General features: G+C 42.3%; 2 protein-coding genes across 10 annotated transcripts in view; one reads left to right on the top strand and one right to left on the bottom strand.

Annotated features, from left to right (window-relative positions):
• The first annotated feature begins 417 nt into the window (after window positions 1-417).
• On the top strand, window positions 418-10,063 carry LOC143162151 (aldo-keto reductase family 1 member B10-like). 2 transcript variants are annotated; one of them, XM_076342036.1, is made up of 10 exons: window positions 418-518; window positions 1,338-1,505; window positions 2,594-2,710; window positions 3,438-3,515; window positions 4,405-4,527; window positions 6,747-6,853; window positions 7,054-7,135; window positions 8,231-8,314; window positions 9,171-9,253; window positions 9,548-10,063. In XM_076342036.1, exons 1-10 carry the CDS (start codon window positions 450-452, stop codon window positions 9,588-9,590), a joined length of 954 nt encoding a protein of 317 aa, XP_076198151.1. In that variant the 5' UTR covers window positions 418-449; the 3' UTR covers window positions 9,591-10,063. The 2 variants fall into 2 exon arrangements, with proteins under 2 accessions (XP_076198151.1, XP_076198161.1); XM_076342046.1 differs by having other exon boundaries at window positions 9,326-10,063.
• A 1,638-nt stretch (window positions 10,064-11,701) lies between these two features.
• CALD1 (caldesmon 1) overlaps window positions 11,702-20,476 on the bottom strand; it is a 203,861-nt gene continuing 195,086 nt past the window's right edge. For 6 of the 8 annotated variants that reach the window (XM_076341925.1, XM_076341937.1, XM_076341985.1 and 3 more), the window contains 5 exons: window positions 19,200-19,337; window positions 18,122-18,217; window positions 15,429-15,512; window positions 15,069-15,102; window positions 11,702-13,380 (listed from right to left, as the gene is read on the bottom strand). In XM_076341925.1, the coding sequence (XP_076198040.1) occupies window positions 13,349-13,380; window positions 15,069-15,102; window positions 15,429-15,512; window positions 18,122-18,217; window positions 19,200-19,337 (384 nt within the window). In that variant the 3' untranslated portion in view covers window positions 11,702-13,348. The remainder of the gene's footprint in view (window positions 13,381-15,068; window positions 15,103-15,428; window positions 15,513-18,121; window positions 18,218-19,199; window positions 19,338-20,476) is intronic. The other 2 variants (XM_076341956.1, XM_076341994.1) reach the window with 1 other exon arrangement.

Below are 20,476 nucleotides of genomic sequence, written 5' to 3'. Positions count from 1 at the left end.
GGGTGAGCCTAATATTTTCTAGGATAAAAGACGGAAATTTCAGTCCATTTGTCACCACTTGAGAGTAACTGAGAAAATCCTTCAACCGCCCGGACACCCATTGCCTCACGCAGCAATTCTCCCGGCACCCGTCAGGCTCTTTCCACTGCAGAAGAACAGGCGCAAAGTGCCAAGTTCATCACTAAGGCACCTGCTTTTAGTTTGTTCAATGCAAAAACAAACAAAAAAACCAAACAAACCCTCCTAGCATCAGGATTCTGTAGCCAACCAAAATCTCAAAACCACGGGCATCTTGTGTCTCACTTCGAACGAAACCCCGGCGGAGGCGGGGAGGGAAGTGGAGCCGGGGGGGGGACGCCCGGCGTGGGCCGAGGCGGGGCGGCCCCGCGCCTTAAAGCGCCTTCGGGCCGCAGGGGGCACGCACAGGCAGGCGGGCACCCGCAGCCGCCATGGCGAGCCCCTGCGTGGAGCTGAGCAACAAGATGAAGATGCCTATTCTGGGGCTGGGCACTTGGCAGGTACCGGGGCGGGCAGGAGGACGCTGGTCCGGCGGGCTCTGCGAAGATTAAAAGAAAAAAGGGGGAAAAAAAAAAAAAAAAAAGAAAAAAAAAAAAAGAACCGCGACCCAAAACGGGGCTCCCGCGGTGCGGCGCGGCGCAGGCTGCCGCGGAAGCCACGTCCCTGCGCGGGGGGCCGGGTGGGTCGGTTTCGCCGCCCGCTTGCAGCGCCCGCCGCGATCGAGGCCGCTTGTGTAACCGGGCGGGCTGCCAGGCGGGGGGGGAGAAGAGGGCTCGGGGAGCAAAAAGCAAAGGAAAAAAGGCCAAAAAAAAAAAAAAAAAAAAAAAAGTAGGTGCTGAAGAAGGCGGAGGGAGGCAAAATAAAGAGGAGGGGAAGCAAAAGAAGACACCAACAAAACAGAACGCAGAGTAGATTGTGGAAGGCTGCCCGGCCTGGCACTTGTGGCTCGCAGCCCTGGGTGGGGTCACTGGCTGGTGGGAGCCCTGCACCACGGAGCTGCCTTCGTGGGGAAGGGTTTGGGGAAGGTTAACTGGCAAAACTGCTTGGGCAACACTGACAGCACATAAGGGGAAATGATGCCGGGCATTACGCTGCTGGAAATGGCAGAGCCCAAATGTCTCGCAGAAACCAACTCCTTGCTGCTCAGTTCCCTTTCCCTACAAAAATGCTGTTTGCCTGGGAAGTTGAAACTCAGTTTAAATGCAGGTGACAAGGAAACTCCAGCAGCAGCTGGAAAGGGAGACTTTGCAGAGCTGTCACAGCAGCGAGCGCTGGCAGAAGGCCACAGAAGAGCTCATGGTTTGGTTGTTTGCTTTCAGGCTCCTCCAGGAAAGGTGGAAGAGGTGGTGAAGTTTGCTATTGATACAGGCTACCGCCTCTTCGACTGTGCCTATTTCTACCAGAATGAAAATGAAATAGGGAATGCAATCCAGCAGAAGATCAAGGAGGGGGCTGTGAAACGGGAAGACCTCTTCATTGTCACTAAGGTACAAGGATGCAGGGTTATTGGGGCATTTAGCTTTTCTCAAAGAGAAACCCTTGTTCCATCTGTAAAGTAACCTAAGGACTTATTCCCTTCTGTGACTTATTCATTTCATGGTTGTCTTGTTGTGTGCTATAAATTCCATCCTTTATTTGCAATTTGGACTGAGCTTTACCTAAGGAACCGTTGACAGCTTTGGAAAGATAGCGTGGCTGTTGCTGATCTAATAATTTCCTTGCATCTATTAAAGTCACTTAATTATACTGAAGGTTCATTTGCATGCACCCTGGAAAGATCAGGAAGAAAAAGACAAGGCAGATGTCTGAATTCAGAGGTGCTGTGCTACTTACTGGTTTACAAGACATTTGAAAATGGTGTCTTGTACAAAATGTAAGCCTGAAAGGAAATAGAAATTAAAATATGGGATGTCAGACTGAAGTATTTTCCCTGTATTTACTCCGTTTCTTCATCTCATCTACTTGTCTCAGCAATGCCCTTTACCAAAAAGTGAGAACACTTCAACTAAAAAACTTATGACTTGGGATTTTCACCAACAAAACTAGAAAACATTGAGCATAACTAAGGTTTTCCACATGCTCTTTGTTTTTGTTAAAGAACAGGTTTTAACTTGAATAATACTTGCAAGTTCTTCTATTTAAATGACTTGAATTTTCGTTTCAAAAATGAAGTAAAATTGACAACAGTTCTCACTGTGGCCATTTAAAAGGGACAGAAGGAGGGTTAGCTATGAGCTGCTCAAGACTCAAAATTTAGGCTGGAAAAAAACTTCTAACACTAACAGCTTTGCTGTGTCAGATACACCTGGCAGAGTGTTACATTTAGTTCTGAGAATCTCTTTTCATAAGTAGGAATACCGACTGTCCACCTTCACTACTGACTCCCTTATTTGTCGTACGTTTGTCCTACCTCACTATTAAAATATCAGCATCCATTGGATTGGCATCCATTCAGTGTGCACTGGGTAGGTGGGGAGGGAGTTGTCCTCCCAGACCACCAAGGGAGAAGCTTCTGTCCCCTGGTCTGGACTGTGGAAGCTGTAGAGTCACGGTCGGGCTTGGTTTCTTCCCACAGTTGTGGAACACATTTCACGAGAGGTCCCTGGTTAAGGTAGCATGCAAGAAGAGCCTCGCTGCACTGCAACTGGACTACCTTGACCTCTACCTGATACACTTCCCTATGGGATTCAAGGTAATCCTGCTCTACATTCCTCTTCTTACCTGGCTAGAAACATGACATATTCTCTCATCTATGCTGTGACCATCTTCATTATGCAGCTGGGATATGCTACGGTTCATTTGGCTCTTACCTGAACCTGGTAGTAGCAAGCACTCAGTCACTAACTAGGTAGTGGTATGTTTTAGTGCATGGGTCTGGCTTTCCATGCCTGTTGGAGTGAGATAGTCGTAGGTATGACCACTGCTAGTGAGCCCCCTGGGTCTTCAGGGAAACTGTAACCAACACACGATGGTGCAGTTTGGGATCGTGGCCTTCTGCTGGGCCGGGACAGCGTAAACATCTCGGGTTTTAGAGATGTTGGCTTGATCTGGAGTAACCAACAGTGAAAAATGAAGCACAGCACAGAAACAACATGCTGCTTTTTTTTTTCCCCAGTCTACACCTCTGTAAAATAAATAAAAACTCTAGAATAAAGGTAGGGGGGTGTCTGTTCCCTTCTCTCTAGGTCTGCCTAAGTTTCTCACATAATTGCTTCTAATCCCCACTCTTTGTATGCAGGGATTGATTTGTAGAAATATGGCCCTCATCCAAAAGCAAATACTGATGAACATGCATAATTTTTAGTTATGCGATATGTTTAAATAACTTGCTGCCTATAATTCCAGTCAGAAGTGCTAGTAAACAGGAGGAAATTAAATTCTTTTAAAAAGTCTGTGTATTATCTGCCTTGAAATAACAGGCTGGTGAAGAACTGCATCCTGTGGATGACAAGGGTATGAGTATCCCCAGTGATACTGATTTTCTGGACACATGGGAGGTAAGTTAATGTTTGCTCTTTTGAGCAGGTGTCAGCACTAAAGATAGAACAGAGATCTGTGTGCACAATGAAATTAAGGGATAGGTTTGGGTACAGAGGATAGTCACACAAAATTGTATTTCATGACCAGAACGAGCAGAGCTGCTGCTACCCCTTGTTTTGAGGAGCAAGAGGGGGATGTCTTTAATAAGACTAAAGAGTAGGAAGCTATCAGCACTGTAGGTGCTGTCACTAAAATAATATTTGAATATGCACAATAGTAGAACTGAAGCGTAGATTAATCCAGCTGTGGCTGTTAATTTACTGCGTGTTTCACACAGATAGGGAATTCTCACACTTTTCAGTGTTGGGCAGCAGCATCTCAGGCTGTCCTTCAATCCTCCTTTCCTTGTGGACTGAGAGGATTCAGGGTCTGCTCCTGCTACCTGCACTTCTGTGGTGCTACAACTCTGGGAATTAATAGTTTTCTCTACAATAGCAGATTACAGTTGCAAGAAAGTAATCTGAGGTAACTGAGTTTAAGCTAACGTCCTCCCTGCTGTTTTCTGCCAACTCAGAGGTAGTGTGCTGGCACAGGAGGAGGTGGAGGGGTCTCCCTTGCTTTTTTAGCTCTGGTAAAATGACCCCCAAAGAAGCCAAAGCAAAAGATTTTGCTTCCCATTACAAAAGGGTTGGCCAAGCCATTCTTATATTACTTTCCCATCTGCAATGGGACATAAAGCATACAGATAATACAAGGTGCAAAGATTTATTTTTTTTAATTTGGGATACTATTATTTAATCTAGCATGGGTTGTTTGTTGGTTTGTCGCTAGCTTTAGGGAAATAAAATAGCGTCGTTGACAGTAATACCACCTCATAAATACATGTCGGTTGTCCTTACTCATTAGGCCATGGAAGAGCTGGTGGACTGTGGTCTGGTAAAAGCCATTGGTATCTCCAACTTTAACCACGAGCAGATTGAAAGAATCTTGAACAAGCCAGGACTAAAATACAAGCCAGTAAATAACCAGGTAAGATTTTTATTTCCATTGACGTCAACTAACCTTGGAATATTCCTAAATATATTCTTGCTATACTTCAGCTCTAAAACTGACTTCTGCCATGACCTTTAAATAGTTTTGGTGCCATTGTAAGATCTTGCAAAGCACTGGGTATCTGTGGTTGTCTGGAAGTCCCTTCAAGTCAGTACTGCCTGCAATATGCAAGGCTTTGGTATGGTGTCAGTGTTGATGGTTTTTAGCTGACAGGGATCTCAACAGAAGACTTTTTTGTAGACTTGTATGTATATAATGCAGTGGAAATTTGAGAGCAATACCACATAGAACAGTATGGATTATTCATATCACAGTAATATGAAACAGATGGGAATATTTCATTTTTAGACATTGGAAAAAAGTGAAAATATCCATTACCATGTACAAGACCTTGTGACTTTCTGCTACATGTCCTCTTTCACACTCCCAGTGTCACAGCCCAAGTTGCCACAGGCCCATTTCTGCCAGCCCTGGGATAAACAGCAAAATCCCCACTGTGAGCTACTGTACAGGCATGGGAATGTACAGGAACGCTCTAACTCATTCACTGGACTTACTTATTTTCAACATAAAATAAACCATTTCACTAAACTTCATTATAAAAAGGAGGGTTGACGTATACAATTATATAAGAAATTTTCACCGCGTACCTCATGAATGAAATCACAAGACAGCAGGGGCATAGAATCATTAAGGTTGGAAGAGACCTGTAAGATCATTAAGTCCAACCATCAACCCAACACCACCATACCCACTAAACCATGTCCCTAAGTGCCTCATCTACACGTCTTTTAAATACTTCCAGGGATGGGGACTCAACCACTTCCCTGGGCAGCCTGTTCCAATGTTTAACCACTCTTTCAGGAAAGACATTTTTCCTCACATCCAATCTAAACCTCCCCTGGCACAATTTGAGGCCATTTCCTCTCGTCCTATCACTAGTTACTTGGGAGAAGAGACCGACACCCACCTCGCTACAACCTCCTTTCAGGTAGTTGTAGAGAGCGATGAGGTCTCCCCTCAGCCTCCTCTTCTCCAGGCTAAACAGTCCCAGTTCCCTCAGCCGCTCCTCATAAGACTTGTTCTCCAGACCCCTCACCAGCCTCGTTGCCCTTCTCTGGACACGCTCTAACACTTCAACGTCCTTCTTGTAGTGAGGGGCCCAAAACTGAACACAGCATCAGGACCTTCTGACTTTCTTCCATACGCGACTTCTTTGCACCTGGCTGAGGGTGCTGAATGCCCATCTCTGCTGGCTTGGGAATATCCAGGGAAATCCCCACACTGGGTCCCATGCAGGCACAGTGCTGCCTGTGCTGCTGTGCTGGGCTTGGGGCTAGTGAGTGCACCGGCCAGGCTTAGCACAAGGGGGACATAGGACTTGGAAAGATTTTATTGAGGGGTATAAAGTTCTGGTGGGGATGGACCCAACTACCCCCATGTTAAAAGCTGCACCAACTTCCACACTTCAAAGAACTTCAGGCTTTGACTCCAGTTTGCTTCTCCATGGGTGTGCCTGTGCCACACACTGTCATTACAGTAGTTGCCTAGTCTAGCTCAGGTCTAAATAAACTACTGTACATGGATTTCACTATAGCATTTAGAAACAGCTGGGTACGTGCATGGTGCCACGTTATGCAGTGTAGACATAGCCCTGTGACGATGCTATGGCTTGTGGCAAGTTGAGCAGCATCCCCGTGTAGGCTCCTGTTGTTTCCAGTTACGGGATGTCTCGCCTGAATGGCTGGTTGCAACATGATCTGAGCTAACCTAGGGAAGCTCATCTCCCCAGGCTTCTTCAGGAGTCGGGGAGACTCCTTAGGGAGAGGTTGGGTGACTCGGAGCAAAAACTAAACTTCGGGTATTCTGAGCTGCCCCTCTGAAGATGCAGCCTTGCTCTCCAGTAGTCCAGGAAGACTGATTTCCCCAATTCCTGATACAGGTGGCACTTTCACTCTTCTCATCTATTTCTCACTATCTTTGTGTAATATGTAGCATGAGGAAGCCTATTCTCTGTGCCAGGCCTCTAGATACTGCTGTGACGTGAATAACTCCTATAAGATAGATTTTAATAATGATATTGGGAGTCTTGTCTTGACATTTTCTGCGACCCAAGAGGAATTAAAATGTTATTTATGCTCTGGAGCTCAGTGCAGTCTGCCTCTGTGTCAACCACTGTGTTTCTGTGCTTACAGATTGAATGTCACCCATACTTAACCCAGGTAAAGTTGATCAAGTACTGTCAATCCAAAGGAATTGCTGTGACAGCGTACAGCCCCCTTGGCTCTCCTAACCGCCCATGGTAAGAAAGCATTGCAGCCTTTCTGTATACAAAACAATGCATTTGCAACTTGAATCTTTGAGGCAAATGATGTAAATAACGCAGGTATAATGAGAAAAGTGCTGTTGCTTTGTTGCAGATTATTTCACAAAAGTGTCAGGCTTCCTGCAGGGAAGTTAATACCTTTCTATCATCAATATCCTGGCTTTTGTTTTTAATAGGGCCAAGCCAGGGGAACCTGTGCTGCTGGATGATCCTGGGATTAAAGAGATTGCAATTAGACATCATAAAACCCCTGCCCAGGTAAGTGGGGTTGTCAGGGCAAACTATTCCTCCTCCTCAGACATTTTTACAAGCTGATAGCCAGTCTTAGCAGATACTGCCTTCTCTAAAGGTACAGTATAATGGGGTTGAACTGCACTTGACTCTTCATACTGCCCCAGTTCTTACCAACAATCATACAAATTACCAGGTATTTTCTAAGAGATCTTAAGTGCTGAGCTTTGGAGGGGCTGATCAGCAGTGGTACGTGCTTACCTCAGGTGACCCCCTTCCTAGGGAGATTTCTTCTGCTCCCAGAGAGAAGTGCTTGCTCCCCAAGAACCCCTTTCCTCTGAGGTTTACTTACAAGTCATCAAGCCAACTTGTTATTCCTTTCTCCAGCTAAGTTAGCCAAGTTATCTTCAGAGAAGCCCTGTAATCTGCAGACCTATTTGATTGCTCCCTGTTTGCTCTTGTTCACAAAGAATCGTTGAAAGCTGCTTGATTATTCAAGATGAAATTTTTTCTCTATTAGTTGCTAGTCACACAAATGAGTTCTTGTGCAGGGTATGCAGAAACTGCACTTCAAGCAAATCCACATGTTCACAGGCAATCAACCATAGTCATATTTTAAGACAAACAGAGCAGAACAAAAAATTGTATGCAACAATCATCTTCTGAGGGGGGAAAACTTTTGAAATCTATAAATATGTTTTTCCTTGTAAGGACTTCAGAAAGCTTAACCTAGGTGAGGTACTTAACCTGTGAGCCCAAAATAATCTGCAGTATCATTATGCTCATTTAGTCTGAGCACCCATATAACACAAGCCAGAAACATCATCATTTTTCTCCCCGCCTCCTACCCTAAAAGAAAACAAAACAAATCCTGGAGAAACCAGGATGTAGAAGCAACATAGGCCAGAAACAATTGTAGTTTGTCACTAGACTGCAAGCAAATGCTGGCACATCGAACTCCTATATGCAAACTGGTAGAATCTTCCAGAAGTGAACATGGTTGTAGAAAGAAATTGGTTTGTGCATGTGGGGGTGTGGGGGGAAGGTAAGAGAGAACACAGAATGCATTTGAACAGTTTTCTTGGTACCCCTGCGTTCATGTTCCTCCTTGCCCTTTCCTAGGTTCTGATCCGGTTTCTTATCCAAAGAGACGTGATTGTCATTCCCAAGTCTGACAAACCACACCGTGTTGAGGAAAACATTAAGGTGAAGTTTCCATGGGGACTGCTGCCACCTTTTTACACAGGATAGCACCCATACCCATATCTCGGGGTTTCCAAGCAGCACCTAAGAGGCATTGAAAGGGGAGCGCAGAGTTGTAAAGATTGGGGCTCAGCACTACCTAGCCATCCGCACTTGTTCTCCAGGGAAAAGCATTTTGTTCCTGCCAGGAGATAACTTTGGACTTGCCCTGTGGGAGATGCTTAATGAGCCCCTCTTTAGGGTGTAAAGGAACAAATTGTAAACACTGGACCTGTTATGGTTTATGCCTCACTTTGAGGCTGTGGTTCCCCCTGGCAGGGAGGTTCAGCTGGATGTTTGCTCATAAGGCCTGGCATCTTAGATGATATCTCTGTGTTACTTTCAATTTATGCTGCTACATTTTGGACTTACTTCTCCTATGAACCACCAGCAAGAATTCTTAGGTGATTGATTACCTGTGAGAAAACTATTTGCAGTTGGTACCCAGTAGTCCTCTGTTGTAGCAGAAATATTTATTGCTAGTTCCAGTACTTGTGACGCATCAAGTAATCTATCCCTAGCACCTTAAGTTTTCTGCCTCTGCACTACAACACAAATTGCAGTGGTGTCTGCATTCAATGACCCAGGACTATAAGACATTGCTGTGAACAGCACCTCAGAGAAAAAAGGACTGTCCTTATAACTTCAAGGGTAGATTGGTATTTGGCTCAGAAATAAGAAGATTTCTTAACTAGGCTTAGTGTGGATGCAGTATGTTCCTACCTCAAGTCATAAATGGATGAAGCACACTTAGTAGCTAACTACTCATGAACCTAAGTAAAAAAGGTTTGCTTGCTTTCCCCCCCCCCCCCCCCACTAGGTGTTTGACTTTGAACTGTCTAAAAAGGAGATGGATGTCATCCTCAGCTTTAACAGGAACTGGAGGGCAGTTCCAGTGCTCCGGTATGTTCCTTATTATCCTTATTATCCACTAGGCCTATCTCTATCTGTATTTTCATCCCGCATCTCTCTCAGGTAATGAGACACGTCCTGGAACTGACATCAGGAGGGAGATTCATTCAGGGCATTCCCTTCAGCATCTTGGTGTTGCACATGCTTGTTCACAAGCCTGTCTTCAAGTTAATGACGGCAGCAAAACTTGAGTACATTGGCAGTGGGGGAGGGAGACCACAGTCAGGAAATGCTGCTGAAGATACTTCCTACAATACTTAAATAACCAGTTCTTTCTCTTCTCAGAGCTGTCAATCACAAGGACTACCCATTCAAAGCAGAGTATTAATGCCAGTGGTTTCTACAAGATCTCCATGTAACTCCTTCCAGATTAGATGATGTATGCTATAGCTTAGTCTTGATGATTTCTTCTCTACTTGACAATCATTAAGACCGGTTACTTGTCCTCCTTTTTTAGGAGGAGACCACTAGCTGGTATAAAAATGTATCAGTAGGGATGGGTCTTTTGTTATGATGGCTAACAGAAATCTGTTTCTGATCAGTAGTAAAAAGGCAATGTCTCTTCATTTCCTTTTTTCCTTGTCTTCCTTAATTAAAGACATGTTTAACAAAAAACTTCGGTTACTTACAAGATTTTTTTTTTTTTTTATGTTATTTCCAGTGCAGTCAGTTATACTGGCTCATGAGTTGCTGTCAAGGAATGCTGTCTTTAATTACTTTGCTTTTTACATAGTTGTGATTTTTGTAGTGTGACTCTTTAATGCTTTAATATTTTATATTAATAAAGTTTGAATAACAACACAATCAGTGTAGTGCTTAAATTGTTTCATACAATTAGTTATAAAACATGCCTGAAGTCTGGGGTTTTTTAAATTTTAATACAGCTAGAAATGAGCTTTTGTAATTCCTGTACAAGGACAATACATAGAGACAACGTTGTGGCTTACGCATCAAACAGGATTGTGCTCTAGCTAGAACCTAAAGAACAAAGTTGTACCTATTACTCCGCGTAGCCCTCCCTCCAGACAACTAGAAGTTGAACTCTTGTGTGACAAGGTGAAAAGCTGAAGACAGCATCACATGCAGTGATAACACACATCAAAATACACCCAGCCAAACATATGGAGTACCTACAAAATCAGACTTGACTTGCTCTGAAAGTCTCAAACACAAAATTAGATTTTTGCACCTCTGCTGGCAGCATTCAGAACAATATATCCAGACAAGGGTTGGCTTTATCTAAGGAAAACATAGAAAAGCTTTTCTTTAAAAACACCAAAGCAAACCCTGAGGTAGACTCACAATTGCTTTAGAGTATTTTCAGATGGGTAATGCTAGGCCAAAGCAAAGGCAGGCTTGAAAAAGGCTGTTTCGTGGCATTCTGCACACTGACAAGACAAAGTCTGGCTAGGATGCCAAGTGAGCTGCAGGAAAGCATGATCAGAAGCTAAGGTGACAATCTGGTATCGTCTGAAAAATCATCACCTCATAATGGCATCAAAACACAAAAAAAACTTGCAGTGCTGCTGACTCAGCCACCGGGATTTGTCTTTGGTGAATTCTACCAGGAGGTGGTGCCAGCTGGTGGGAACAAACCATGACTGCACCACTTCACAGTATTTCCTAAAAGTAAAACCGACTGTGCCCAGCATGCTTCCACGCTCTCAGAAAAGGCAATAACCAGGAGCAAAAGAAACTTACCCACATCAACAAGGAAAAGCATCACTTCAGCAAAGATTGCAGAGAAAGGTAGCAACGTAGTTGGTCAGTACAAGGCAGGAGAACAGGCACGCTTGCAAGCATACAAGCTCTTTTCAGGTTAAATTAGGCAGCATCCGATTATTTCTCCCCCAGTAGTTCAGAAAGCTGTGCTTGGCTGCAGCCTTCCCAGTGCTTGCCGTAGAGCTGGCGGCAGCCTGAGGGGGCCTCTTTCGGATGACCATGACCTGGTTACAGCAGGGTGTTACGTGCTGTGCTGCCATTAGAGAAAAAATGAAAGGGATAAGGAGGACAACGGGAAAGCCAGCAGCTCTCCAGGCTTGGTCCCCACAATCATCCAAGCCTGGAAGCACATCCCACCAAGGTAGACAGAAGAAATACGACGGCTCTCACACAGAAAACATTTTTCAAAGCAGGAAAGCAGACAGCTGTGCCGCTAGGTCAGAACCTACTTCGTTGAGTGCGCTGACTTCTGGATGATGCAAAGCTCCTGTCTTGTACTGATAGGCATGACAATTAAGATTTTTTTTTTTTTTTTCTTAAGAATGTGTAGGTTAAAGCTGCTGATTTTATGACTTGGCTGTCTGGTGTAGGATAGTACATCAGGAGAGACATCCTTCGAGGTTCTTTGCAATCATACCTTATTTTACATGGCCTTAGCACAATTCCTATCCCAGTTACAACAACTGGCTTGTTCCTACTCATTAACAAACACGGGGCTGCTGATGGAAATATTCCATTTATTGTGGATGCAGTTTCAGAATACATTGTTTGAACAAATCATTTTTATTGCAGCTATCGGATGTATCTGGAAGACTCAGAGGAGTGTTTACAAAAACCCCCAAAGAAAAAACATGACAACTCACAGACAATGTCAGGCAGATTCACCCCCTACAGATAACTACGTGCATATCTATATGTAAACAAGATGTTTCAGCCAAGCAGGGGAGCTCATCTTTGGGTTGCAATATAACGTTTTTCTTCTTTAGGAAGAAGTCAGACGCTGTAAGAGATGGAAGTGGTGAAAAGGGAGATCCTGGTAGTTCTGATGCACAACAAAGCTGTTAACAACGTGCTTAGGGGGTACTTCAGTTGCTCAGTTTATGCCACCCATACACTGTAGGATGTAAATGCTAAACTGTATGGCATGTAAATTCAAACCAAGCTGACGTCTTATAGCCATGTGTTTACTATATACAAATGAAAACATCTGTAAATAAGATATTCGGGAGAGAGAGTTAAAAAGAAGCACTATAAAGACAGAGGTTTACTTCATTTTAGGTGGACTTAGTGTACGGCACTGATGGATGGCAAGATTTAGTGTACAGTCATTTGAAACAAGCTCCAACTGTGTTTAGTTTTTTTTTCTTTTTAATTATGGTAGTTTTATATAAATTAAACTACAACGTTTTATACAAGTGACCTATTTTTGACCATCTATACCCTTACCTTTTCCTCTTTTAAAAACTATACTTTCTTTTTAATTACCCATTACTGGGCAACTGACATTTAAAATTTTTTAATACTTATCTCACCATACCTCTAATGGCAATTATGAAATCTTACTATAGAAAAGTGTGTGATTTTGTCTTTATTTTTTTAAGCTGTGATATTGGCTAATTATGTATGTTTATTACTAAATATAATACTCTAGCACGTATTAAAGCATTCTACCATTAATAGTGCCTTTAGGCTAAACTTTTTAAAGCTATGTGTGTATATATTCTAAATTGCATTCAATTACTAGTCACTAACAACAAAAAGAAATATCAGTACCGCTGTCAGCTAACATAATCATCCAAATTTAGGTATTAACTTAAACTAGAATGGAAAAATTGATACTTAAAAAAAGTATAAAACAAAAAAATTAAAACACGTTATTGATGCAGTATTTCTCATGACATGGGCAACTTACAGAAAATATTACATTGTCAACTAAAGATATTTCTTCCATGCCTTAGTCTAAAGTGCAGAAAGAAAGACTTCTGTATTACAAAAGTAACCATTGTTTTTATAGGTTTACTGCACACCTTTCTTAAGCAACTTCACTTTACACGCATTTTGGGTTGACCTCTTATGCCAGCTGAAATCACTGTTCAGATTCATAGTTATGACTATCAGTAGGAGAGTCTATGTATTTCACAGCATGGGTTTCTTTAGGAATAAAGGCTCTTGTGCAAAGGCAGTACTATTATGATGAATGTCTAGACTGATTATTAAATACAGTGCTAATATACATGGTTTTAACTGGGATAATGCAAAAAGACATTTTGGTAAATAAACATAAATATAAAAAGAACAATTTAGCACTTTTTCCTTTTTTTTTTTTTCCCCGCAACAGATTGGTCCAGCGTCTTTAGCGGCCTTCTATGGTTCTTTCTCAAATTGTCTCAAACCTGCTGAGAAAGAGAAAGATTAAAGATGGCTTGAAATAACCCAAACGTATCTCTAAAATAGAGAAGGCATGGCTCTAGATTAACACACAGCATGTAAGAAGGCAGGACACAAGGTGGATGCTGCTGTGCTCTTGCAGTGGGATTGCTCAGAGGTGGTCTCCAAGAAGACAAGCAGGATTTCACCTCTCTCGCCTCCGACAGCCCCAGGAAGCAGCTCAGGGAGAGCTCAGGAACTTCCCACCCAGAAATGTGGGGGGTGCTGCACGAGGCGCCCTTCCCGGCCACGCATGGGTGGCTGCCATGCTAAGGCAGGCCGTGCTGCAGTGTTTGGTGCACGCACTCCAAGTCCACGGCAAGACTGAAAGCCATCTCCTGAGAGCCTCCTCCTACAACCTCTCTGCTGAAGCCCTCATCTCACTCAGTCTTAGAGGAGAGGCTCGGCGGTGTCCAAAACGCTCAGCAGGGTCTGCTCCTGTAAGCAATGATGCGCGACCACTAACACGTTCTGTGGGAGCAGAGCAGTGCTAACGCTGAGCGAGCCTGAAAACCTCTCTCTTAACAGCTTGGTTTGAAAAAGGGTAAGAGGAGGAGGAAGACAATTCCATTTTGCATGGCTCTAAACTGATAAGAAAAGTTCACAGGCATACCATAGCTCTGGATTCACACACAAATGTGAAGAAAAATGTGTGCACATACTAATGTGTACATCAGGAAACCAAAAGTTTTTCTATATATGATCATTTCATTTCTAGTGAAGAGTCAAGGGATGTTGCAAGACATCTTAAAGCTATTAAATTGACCAGTGAATTTCCATTCTTCCTCACTGGTCCTTAGGCACATATTTCCTTTAATTGGTTTTATTTGGAGTGTTTTAGATTAAAATAAAAATTTTAAAAGTGCACAAAAGCTAGGAGGGGAATTTTGCAGATTTATTTCTGTACAACTAGGTTGTGTTTCCCAAACTAGCAGTTTCAAAATGACAGTAGTAGGACTCTTTCTGCCTTGAGAAGACACCAATGGACCGCTCCAGCAAAAGCAGTGCTGCTGTTGAGTGCATTTGAACTCCATTCCAGTCTGGGTATGCAGGAGCATGAGACTCACAACTAGCCAGAGGAATTATTTTTAAAAATCAACACTGCTGAATTTTCATCAGGCTTCACCATTACCCAGTGGCAATGCTTAAAATCAGATGCAGGGCTCATTCTCAGTAGTACTGAGATCTTCCATTTCTGCTCAAATAATGCTGCTGCAGCCGCCTTGCTTTTTGGGTTCCCCCTCTTCATTCATGAAAGGTATATCCATTCCTGCTGCAGCCTTTAAAAGAGCCTTTCCCAGATGCCTTGCATTTGCTGTAATTAGTTAAATGACCATCCCATTCCTCGGACTTCACACAGTTTAATGACGCTCTCCAGCTACAGCAAACATGCTACGCATGTCACTCAAACAAGGCTTTGCAAACATGGCTGGAGCACTGCTAGTGCTCAGTCCTCCTAGAAAGATGATTTAGGCTTATTTCTCAAACATTCACGTTTTGATGATATTGCAATGGAGGTTTTGAAAGGTAAAGGCAAAAAGGGGAGGTTTTTTGCATCAACATTAACAGCTGTAGTATTTTAAAACTCAGATGTGCCTGTAGGAAAATGTGGCAAAGTTTCTACTTAATATGCAGGTGTATTATTAGAATTACTTACCATTAGTCTCTGATTTTTTCCCCATAGCTGATACCTGTTTGAAGAAATAATAACCCATTATTAAAGTTGAATATGGGAAAACATAGCTATTTATAACAGGAAAAAAAAATCAACTCCATGCAAAGGACAGATTTCCATGCACAACACAGCTCTGCCAAATAGGAATACAAAAGTTACACGCTGCCCATGGCTTTCTGTGCCTCACTGTACTTTCTTTTATAGACAAAAAAGCAGGTTAGTAACAAAAAACACGTAGAGGCCTAATTCCAACTAACTGATCATATGAAGGCAAACAGCACCTTCCCCCTAGAAAGCCTCCCACAGAGATATTATCCTTTTAACAATGCGGTGAAGTGTTACCTTAGAAGAAGAAGAAGATGGCTTTTCAACTGACTGCTTCTCCCAGAGATTACGTTTGCCGGATACGTCTCCTGGTTTTAAATCCTGTATTTTTTAATTAATGGCAGAGAACAGAAACCAACATTAGTTCAGGTTTATTTTAATTTGGTAGAGAAGAAGTTAGAATGTGACTTCCTCATAAGAAAAGTTGAGGAGCATCCACCAGTGGTAAATATTACATTGTCTATCAATTATAAAGCTATTCAGAATGACACTTCACATAATCACTCCACACATATACATGCTTTACAACAAAAAACAATCCTGCTGCATCTATTCAGTATTTCACAGACTGGCCATAACTTTTAATGTTCATCCTAGGGAGTACAGTGAAAAGTTACTGCACTATCAGGTTTTTAAGAAAGACAATTCCAATTTTTGCAGAAAAAAAGATTTTTTCAGAAATAGTATTTCTATTAGGGAGGAATTCAAAAGTAGCTTGTCTCAGTTATTTTAGATCAGAATCAAAATATTTTGTTAAAAAAAATGTAAAAAAAATGGAGTAGGACTTCTAATACAACAGAAAAGCAGATCTTCCTCTGCATTCTTAAATATAGGCTTCAGGATTTAACACTGTAGTCCTTCATACCCATTTGAATTTCCATTGCATCCTTTAAAACCTTACCATGTACCAATCACTAGCCTGACAAAAAAAAAAAAACAGGTGACGTAAAGTCATTAAAAAATAATAATATTCTCTGAAAATGAGTGTATATGGAGACTTTAAGCAAAACTCAGTAAAAATGTCAAGCTGCTTCTTGGGGAAAAGCAGGGTTACAAATCAAGACGACATACGCTAGGCTAGTAGCAATGCACCTGCTTAAAGATGGATGGATTGGTATCTACCTCTGTGGCTGGCAAACAGAAGACTCTTGAAACAATTTTGGACATAAGTACTCTCCTTTTCAAAGAGTGTTCAAGTCCTGCATGGTTTCCAGAATCTTGTTCTTGCCATCCATAGATAGGTAGTTTTCTACACATGAGAATTTCTAACTTGGGATAGAAAAATGCCCAGTGATGAATGGAAATGTGATTTCTGCAAGAAGTATTTGCACCCAACAGAGATGCTCTAGAATTGATCATAATTTACAGCCAAAGAGGGTTGCTGATGGTTAAGACTTTAAGCCAATTCTGTGCTTCAAAAATGTCAACAGTAACAGAGGAAGGAAGAAAACAGCAAAATTGCAGTGGACCTTGTCACAAAAGTACTTGCAGTGGACATTATCACAAAACCACTTCCATAATCCTGAAATCATTTGGGATCTGTGATTTAGGTTCACCATGAAACTAGTTCAGACCTTGCTCCCTCTACTTTTAATGGAATGTTGTTCCAAAACCCACAAGAATCTCAATGGTCACAAAAGCTTCAAACTATTATTTTGGTGGAATGTGATGGGGGTAGGAATTTATTTGCTAACTAAGAAATTCTAGGTTTCCCTTTGATTTATCCTGGTAAAAAAAACCTAAAAATCACACATTACAGATGTATATCATTCTTCACAGTCAGTTATAAACAGGTTTACCTGACCACCTTAGCAAACAGACCCCCAAAGAAGAAGAATAGGAGGGCAGGTTCCTTCAAGCAGAGGTATTGAAAGAAGAAAGAACAATCTATTGAGAAAGAGGGAAATGAAGACATAGATAGAAACAGTTGGCTGAGGGGAAAACAAGAGGTTAGTTTTACATTATCTAAAAGATGCAACTTAAAAGAAAGAAAGGAAAATCTGGAGGCAGATTCTGTGCTGGTTTTCAGTGGTTGTGATTAAATACAGTGACCACAATGACTTCTTTTGTTTTCATATTCACGTCCATAAGGACACAATCTCCGTGTAGCTACCAGTAAATATTGAAATTAGGGACAACACTGCAAATTTCAAGGTCCTCTTTGGAACAGATAGGAGTGTGAATTGAGAAAGCATTTGTCAGGCTGCACCTTTTATAAAGGGCAAGTGGAGTGGCAGAAAAATGTTACACAAGGATATAGGAAGAAACCAGTGCTTTAATAAAATCCCAAAGTTGAATCATTAACACCACAAGTGATGCCCTGCCATTCTCCAATACGGACACCTACAGCTCCAGTTCCTCATCCCTACCTTTCCCCAGCCCACAATTACCTGTTTCTGCTCCTTCCCACATCCACGCTGCTGCTTCCCACACTCCCAGCTTATTACTTTAATAGCATTTTCTGCTCTGATTCTTGCTGAAGTAATGGGCATGCTAAAGGGCCTTCATTAGAAATGACATTTAGGCTCTTAAAGGATTAAAGTATTTCAGTTGTGTTTAAAAATACACTTTTACAGGGCAAGGGCCAAAGCACAAGTGTTTCATCCAAGGTCTACAGCTGGTAATTTCTAAAATAATGGTAGGGCTTTCACAGGTGGTAAATTAATGTCCTCCTCTACCAGAGAAGTGTTTCTCTGAGCACTGTCTTTTTAGAGCACCCCTAAGCTTTAAGGTAAGAACTGCCCTGTTTCATCCCCTCCTTTTCTGACTACCTAGGATTCAGCAGCCAGAGGGCCTCTGTGAGCTTCCAAGAGAGGACATGCAGCAAGGTTCCTCCAAAGACCATCAACTGGTTGAGGAAGCACTGTCACCACCTCTGCTGCAGGAGAGAACCCACCTACTGAAGAGATGGTTGTTGCAGGTTTACTTACAGAAGGTTTTGGAGCAGGTGATTTGTTGCTCTCTGGGGTCTTGGTTAACCACTCGTTGATACGACTGGAGACACCAACCTTCAGTCCAGCAGTTTCCTGCAAAATAATAAAATCTAATCAGAAGACTTTCAGAATAGCTTTTGCTGTTTTCCACGGTTTAGATTGAAAAACAAAGCCAAGCCTGAGTTTAATATAGAGGTCCTCACTGAGACTATGGCTAGCTAAGAGTCATCCTGTGTGCTCTGAAATTATTATCCCTATGAACTACACAGTACTACTACCCTCTATTTTTCAATAATGATAAATGTGGGCTGACAAAATCATTTCCACTTTAGTGCTAACCCAGGAATAATTATTAGATGTACACCTGCTGTTTCTGTCATAACCCCAAACTCCAAGGAGAAAAAAATCTTTAGCCTAAAAGAAGAGACACCAGTCTAAGTCTACATTTTTGTTTTGTTAAACTAAAATTTTTCAAAAAAGCACATAATAGAGGAGTTAAGTGGCCTAAAATTTAAATTATTAAAATAAATCTTTAAAAGGTTAGAACAAATTACTGAAATTTCATGGCCATCTCTAATAATCCCCTTCAATCCATGGCTTAGTTTTTTAGCTATGATGAATGCTCATCAACTCACAGCAATTTATAGAAAGGAAATGTTGCCTTAAGGATTTACATAGAAAAGATAAAGGTCTCAACAAATGCTTCTATGCATTATCTATATAACATCATCATTATCTTGCCTATTTAATCCTCCTCTGCCCCCCAAAAGAATCTTTCCCAACACAAAGAATTTCTTTGTACTCCGCTTGAACTACCCAGATATATTTGTCTAAGATATCTGATGTGGCTCTGGAATGTCTCATAACTTAGCTCAGTATGTCACTAAATTCTTCCGTTATACTCAATATTGCAGCCACACAATTTTGTGGGTTTCTGAGGACCTCAGGATCTGTTGGGATATTATTCACCAGTGATGTCAACAGGAGCAGCCAGGCTTACTCACAGGAACATGAATAGCAAGGTCAGGTCCATAACATAATTCTTCATAATCACTGTGTAAAATTAAACACATACCTTATTTGGTGTTCCTGTCCCAGAGGGTGATGAAAAAACATTCCCTTTCTCCCACATGCTCTTGATATTACGGACACCCTCAGCTGGAACAGGAAGGTCGGAGGCTGCTGGCTTAGCTGGTCTTGCAGCCTTTGTGCCCTACAGAAGAATTGAGGCCAGTTGGTGTTTGGCATTAAGAGCTGGAGTCACAGGGTGGTTTGACTCTGGGACAGTGCTGGGGAATGCAGCAGCTGTAAGTGGTTCTAGTGATGATCACGCAAAGACGGAAAGGAGTACCCAGCTCAAGAGATGCCACTGAGACTCTCCCCATTTTGACTTGCAGTTGCGCCCTTGACACGACCGGCTATGAAAACTGCAATCACTTAGATTTTTGCATTTCTAAAGCTCATGGCAAACCACAGCTCTGCACACAACTGCTCCAAGGCTTTCATTTGTCCTCTTTCAAGTCTCAGTATCTGCATCCTGTAAGCATGGCTCTTTCAGGGACACAGCTAAAGAAATCCTTATGCAGAGGCAGGGGAGAAAGGCTGCTCTGTCATTCAGCATCAGACTCTGTTCCATCTGTCCCAGACAACCTCACAACTTGGGATTCTAGGGGTAGACTTCAGCAATTACAGTATATTTGGAATGAGGTGGTTTTTTAAAGAGTGGGGGGTTGGGGGATTGGGGGGTTTTTTGGCAGTGTGTCTTTTGCATGGTTACCAAAAACACTGGACCAAACTCCGCCTCTTCGTTCTTTTCAAAATTCTTGTACATTTTACATAACACAGATTTGAGGAGAATAAGAATCTGTATGAGCTGAGGCTTTGCCTCTCTAGTTGCAAAGCAAGCCAGATTTAGCAACTTTTGGAAAAATCAGAAACTCAGCAAAGGAATAATTTCAGGTCAGATGGGAGCTGTATATAGCTGTGAAGCTGCACTGCCTGCCCCTTGCCGTAGAGCTATGCTTTTTAATATCTAAATGGAGCGTAAAGACTCAGGACCTTAGCACAGCCCTACTGAAAAAACTGGAGAACCTAATATAAGCTGGTGGGTGGACTGGTCCAGTGTTTATGAGTTGACAAACCCTGACTTCACTGTTACATAAATTTCTTATGACAGATGGATCTGTAGCTCCAAACCATCCACTCTCTTTAAGAAGTTTAACATCAAACCACGGTGCCAAGTTAAAACCCTTGGTCGCTCTAGGGTGGTCATGTCTCATCCAGAAAAGGCACAGAGTGAAGTAGGAGGGCAGAAGCTGTACGCTCCTACTTCAATGATATGGGGACTACTGG

Source organism: Aptenodytes patagonicus, chromosome 1 (assembly GCF_965638725.1).
Source record: "Aptenodytes patagonicus chromosome 1, bAptPat1.pri.cur, whole genome shotgun sequence".
NCBI classification, from domain to species: Eukaryota; Metazoa; Chordata; class Aves; order Sphenisciformes; family Spheniscidae; genus Aptenodytes; species Aptenodytes patagonicus.
Note: the sequence above shows the minus strand (reverse complement) of the source record. Positions and strands in the feature narration are given on the sequence as shown.

Bases quoted from the DNA above. Each gene is read 5' to 3' on its own strand.
- LOC143162151 (XM_076342036.1), top strand. From the start codon at position 450: ATGGCGAGCCCCTGCGTGGAGCTGAGCAACAAGATGAAGATGCCTATT. The intron at 3,516-4,404 runs GTAAGTTAATGT...CTTACTCATTAG, and splicing joins ATTTTCTGGACACATGGGAG to GCCATGGAAGAGCTGGTGGA. The intron at 4,528-6,746 runs GTAAGATTTTTA...CTGTGCTTACAG, and splicing joins ACAAGCCAGTAAATAACCAG to ATTGAATGTCACCCATACTT.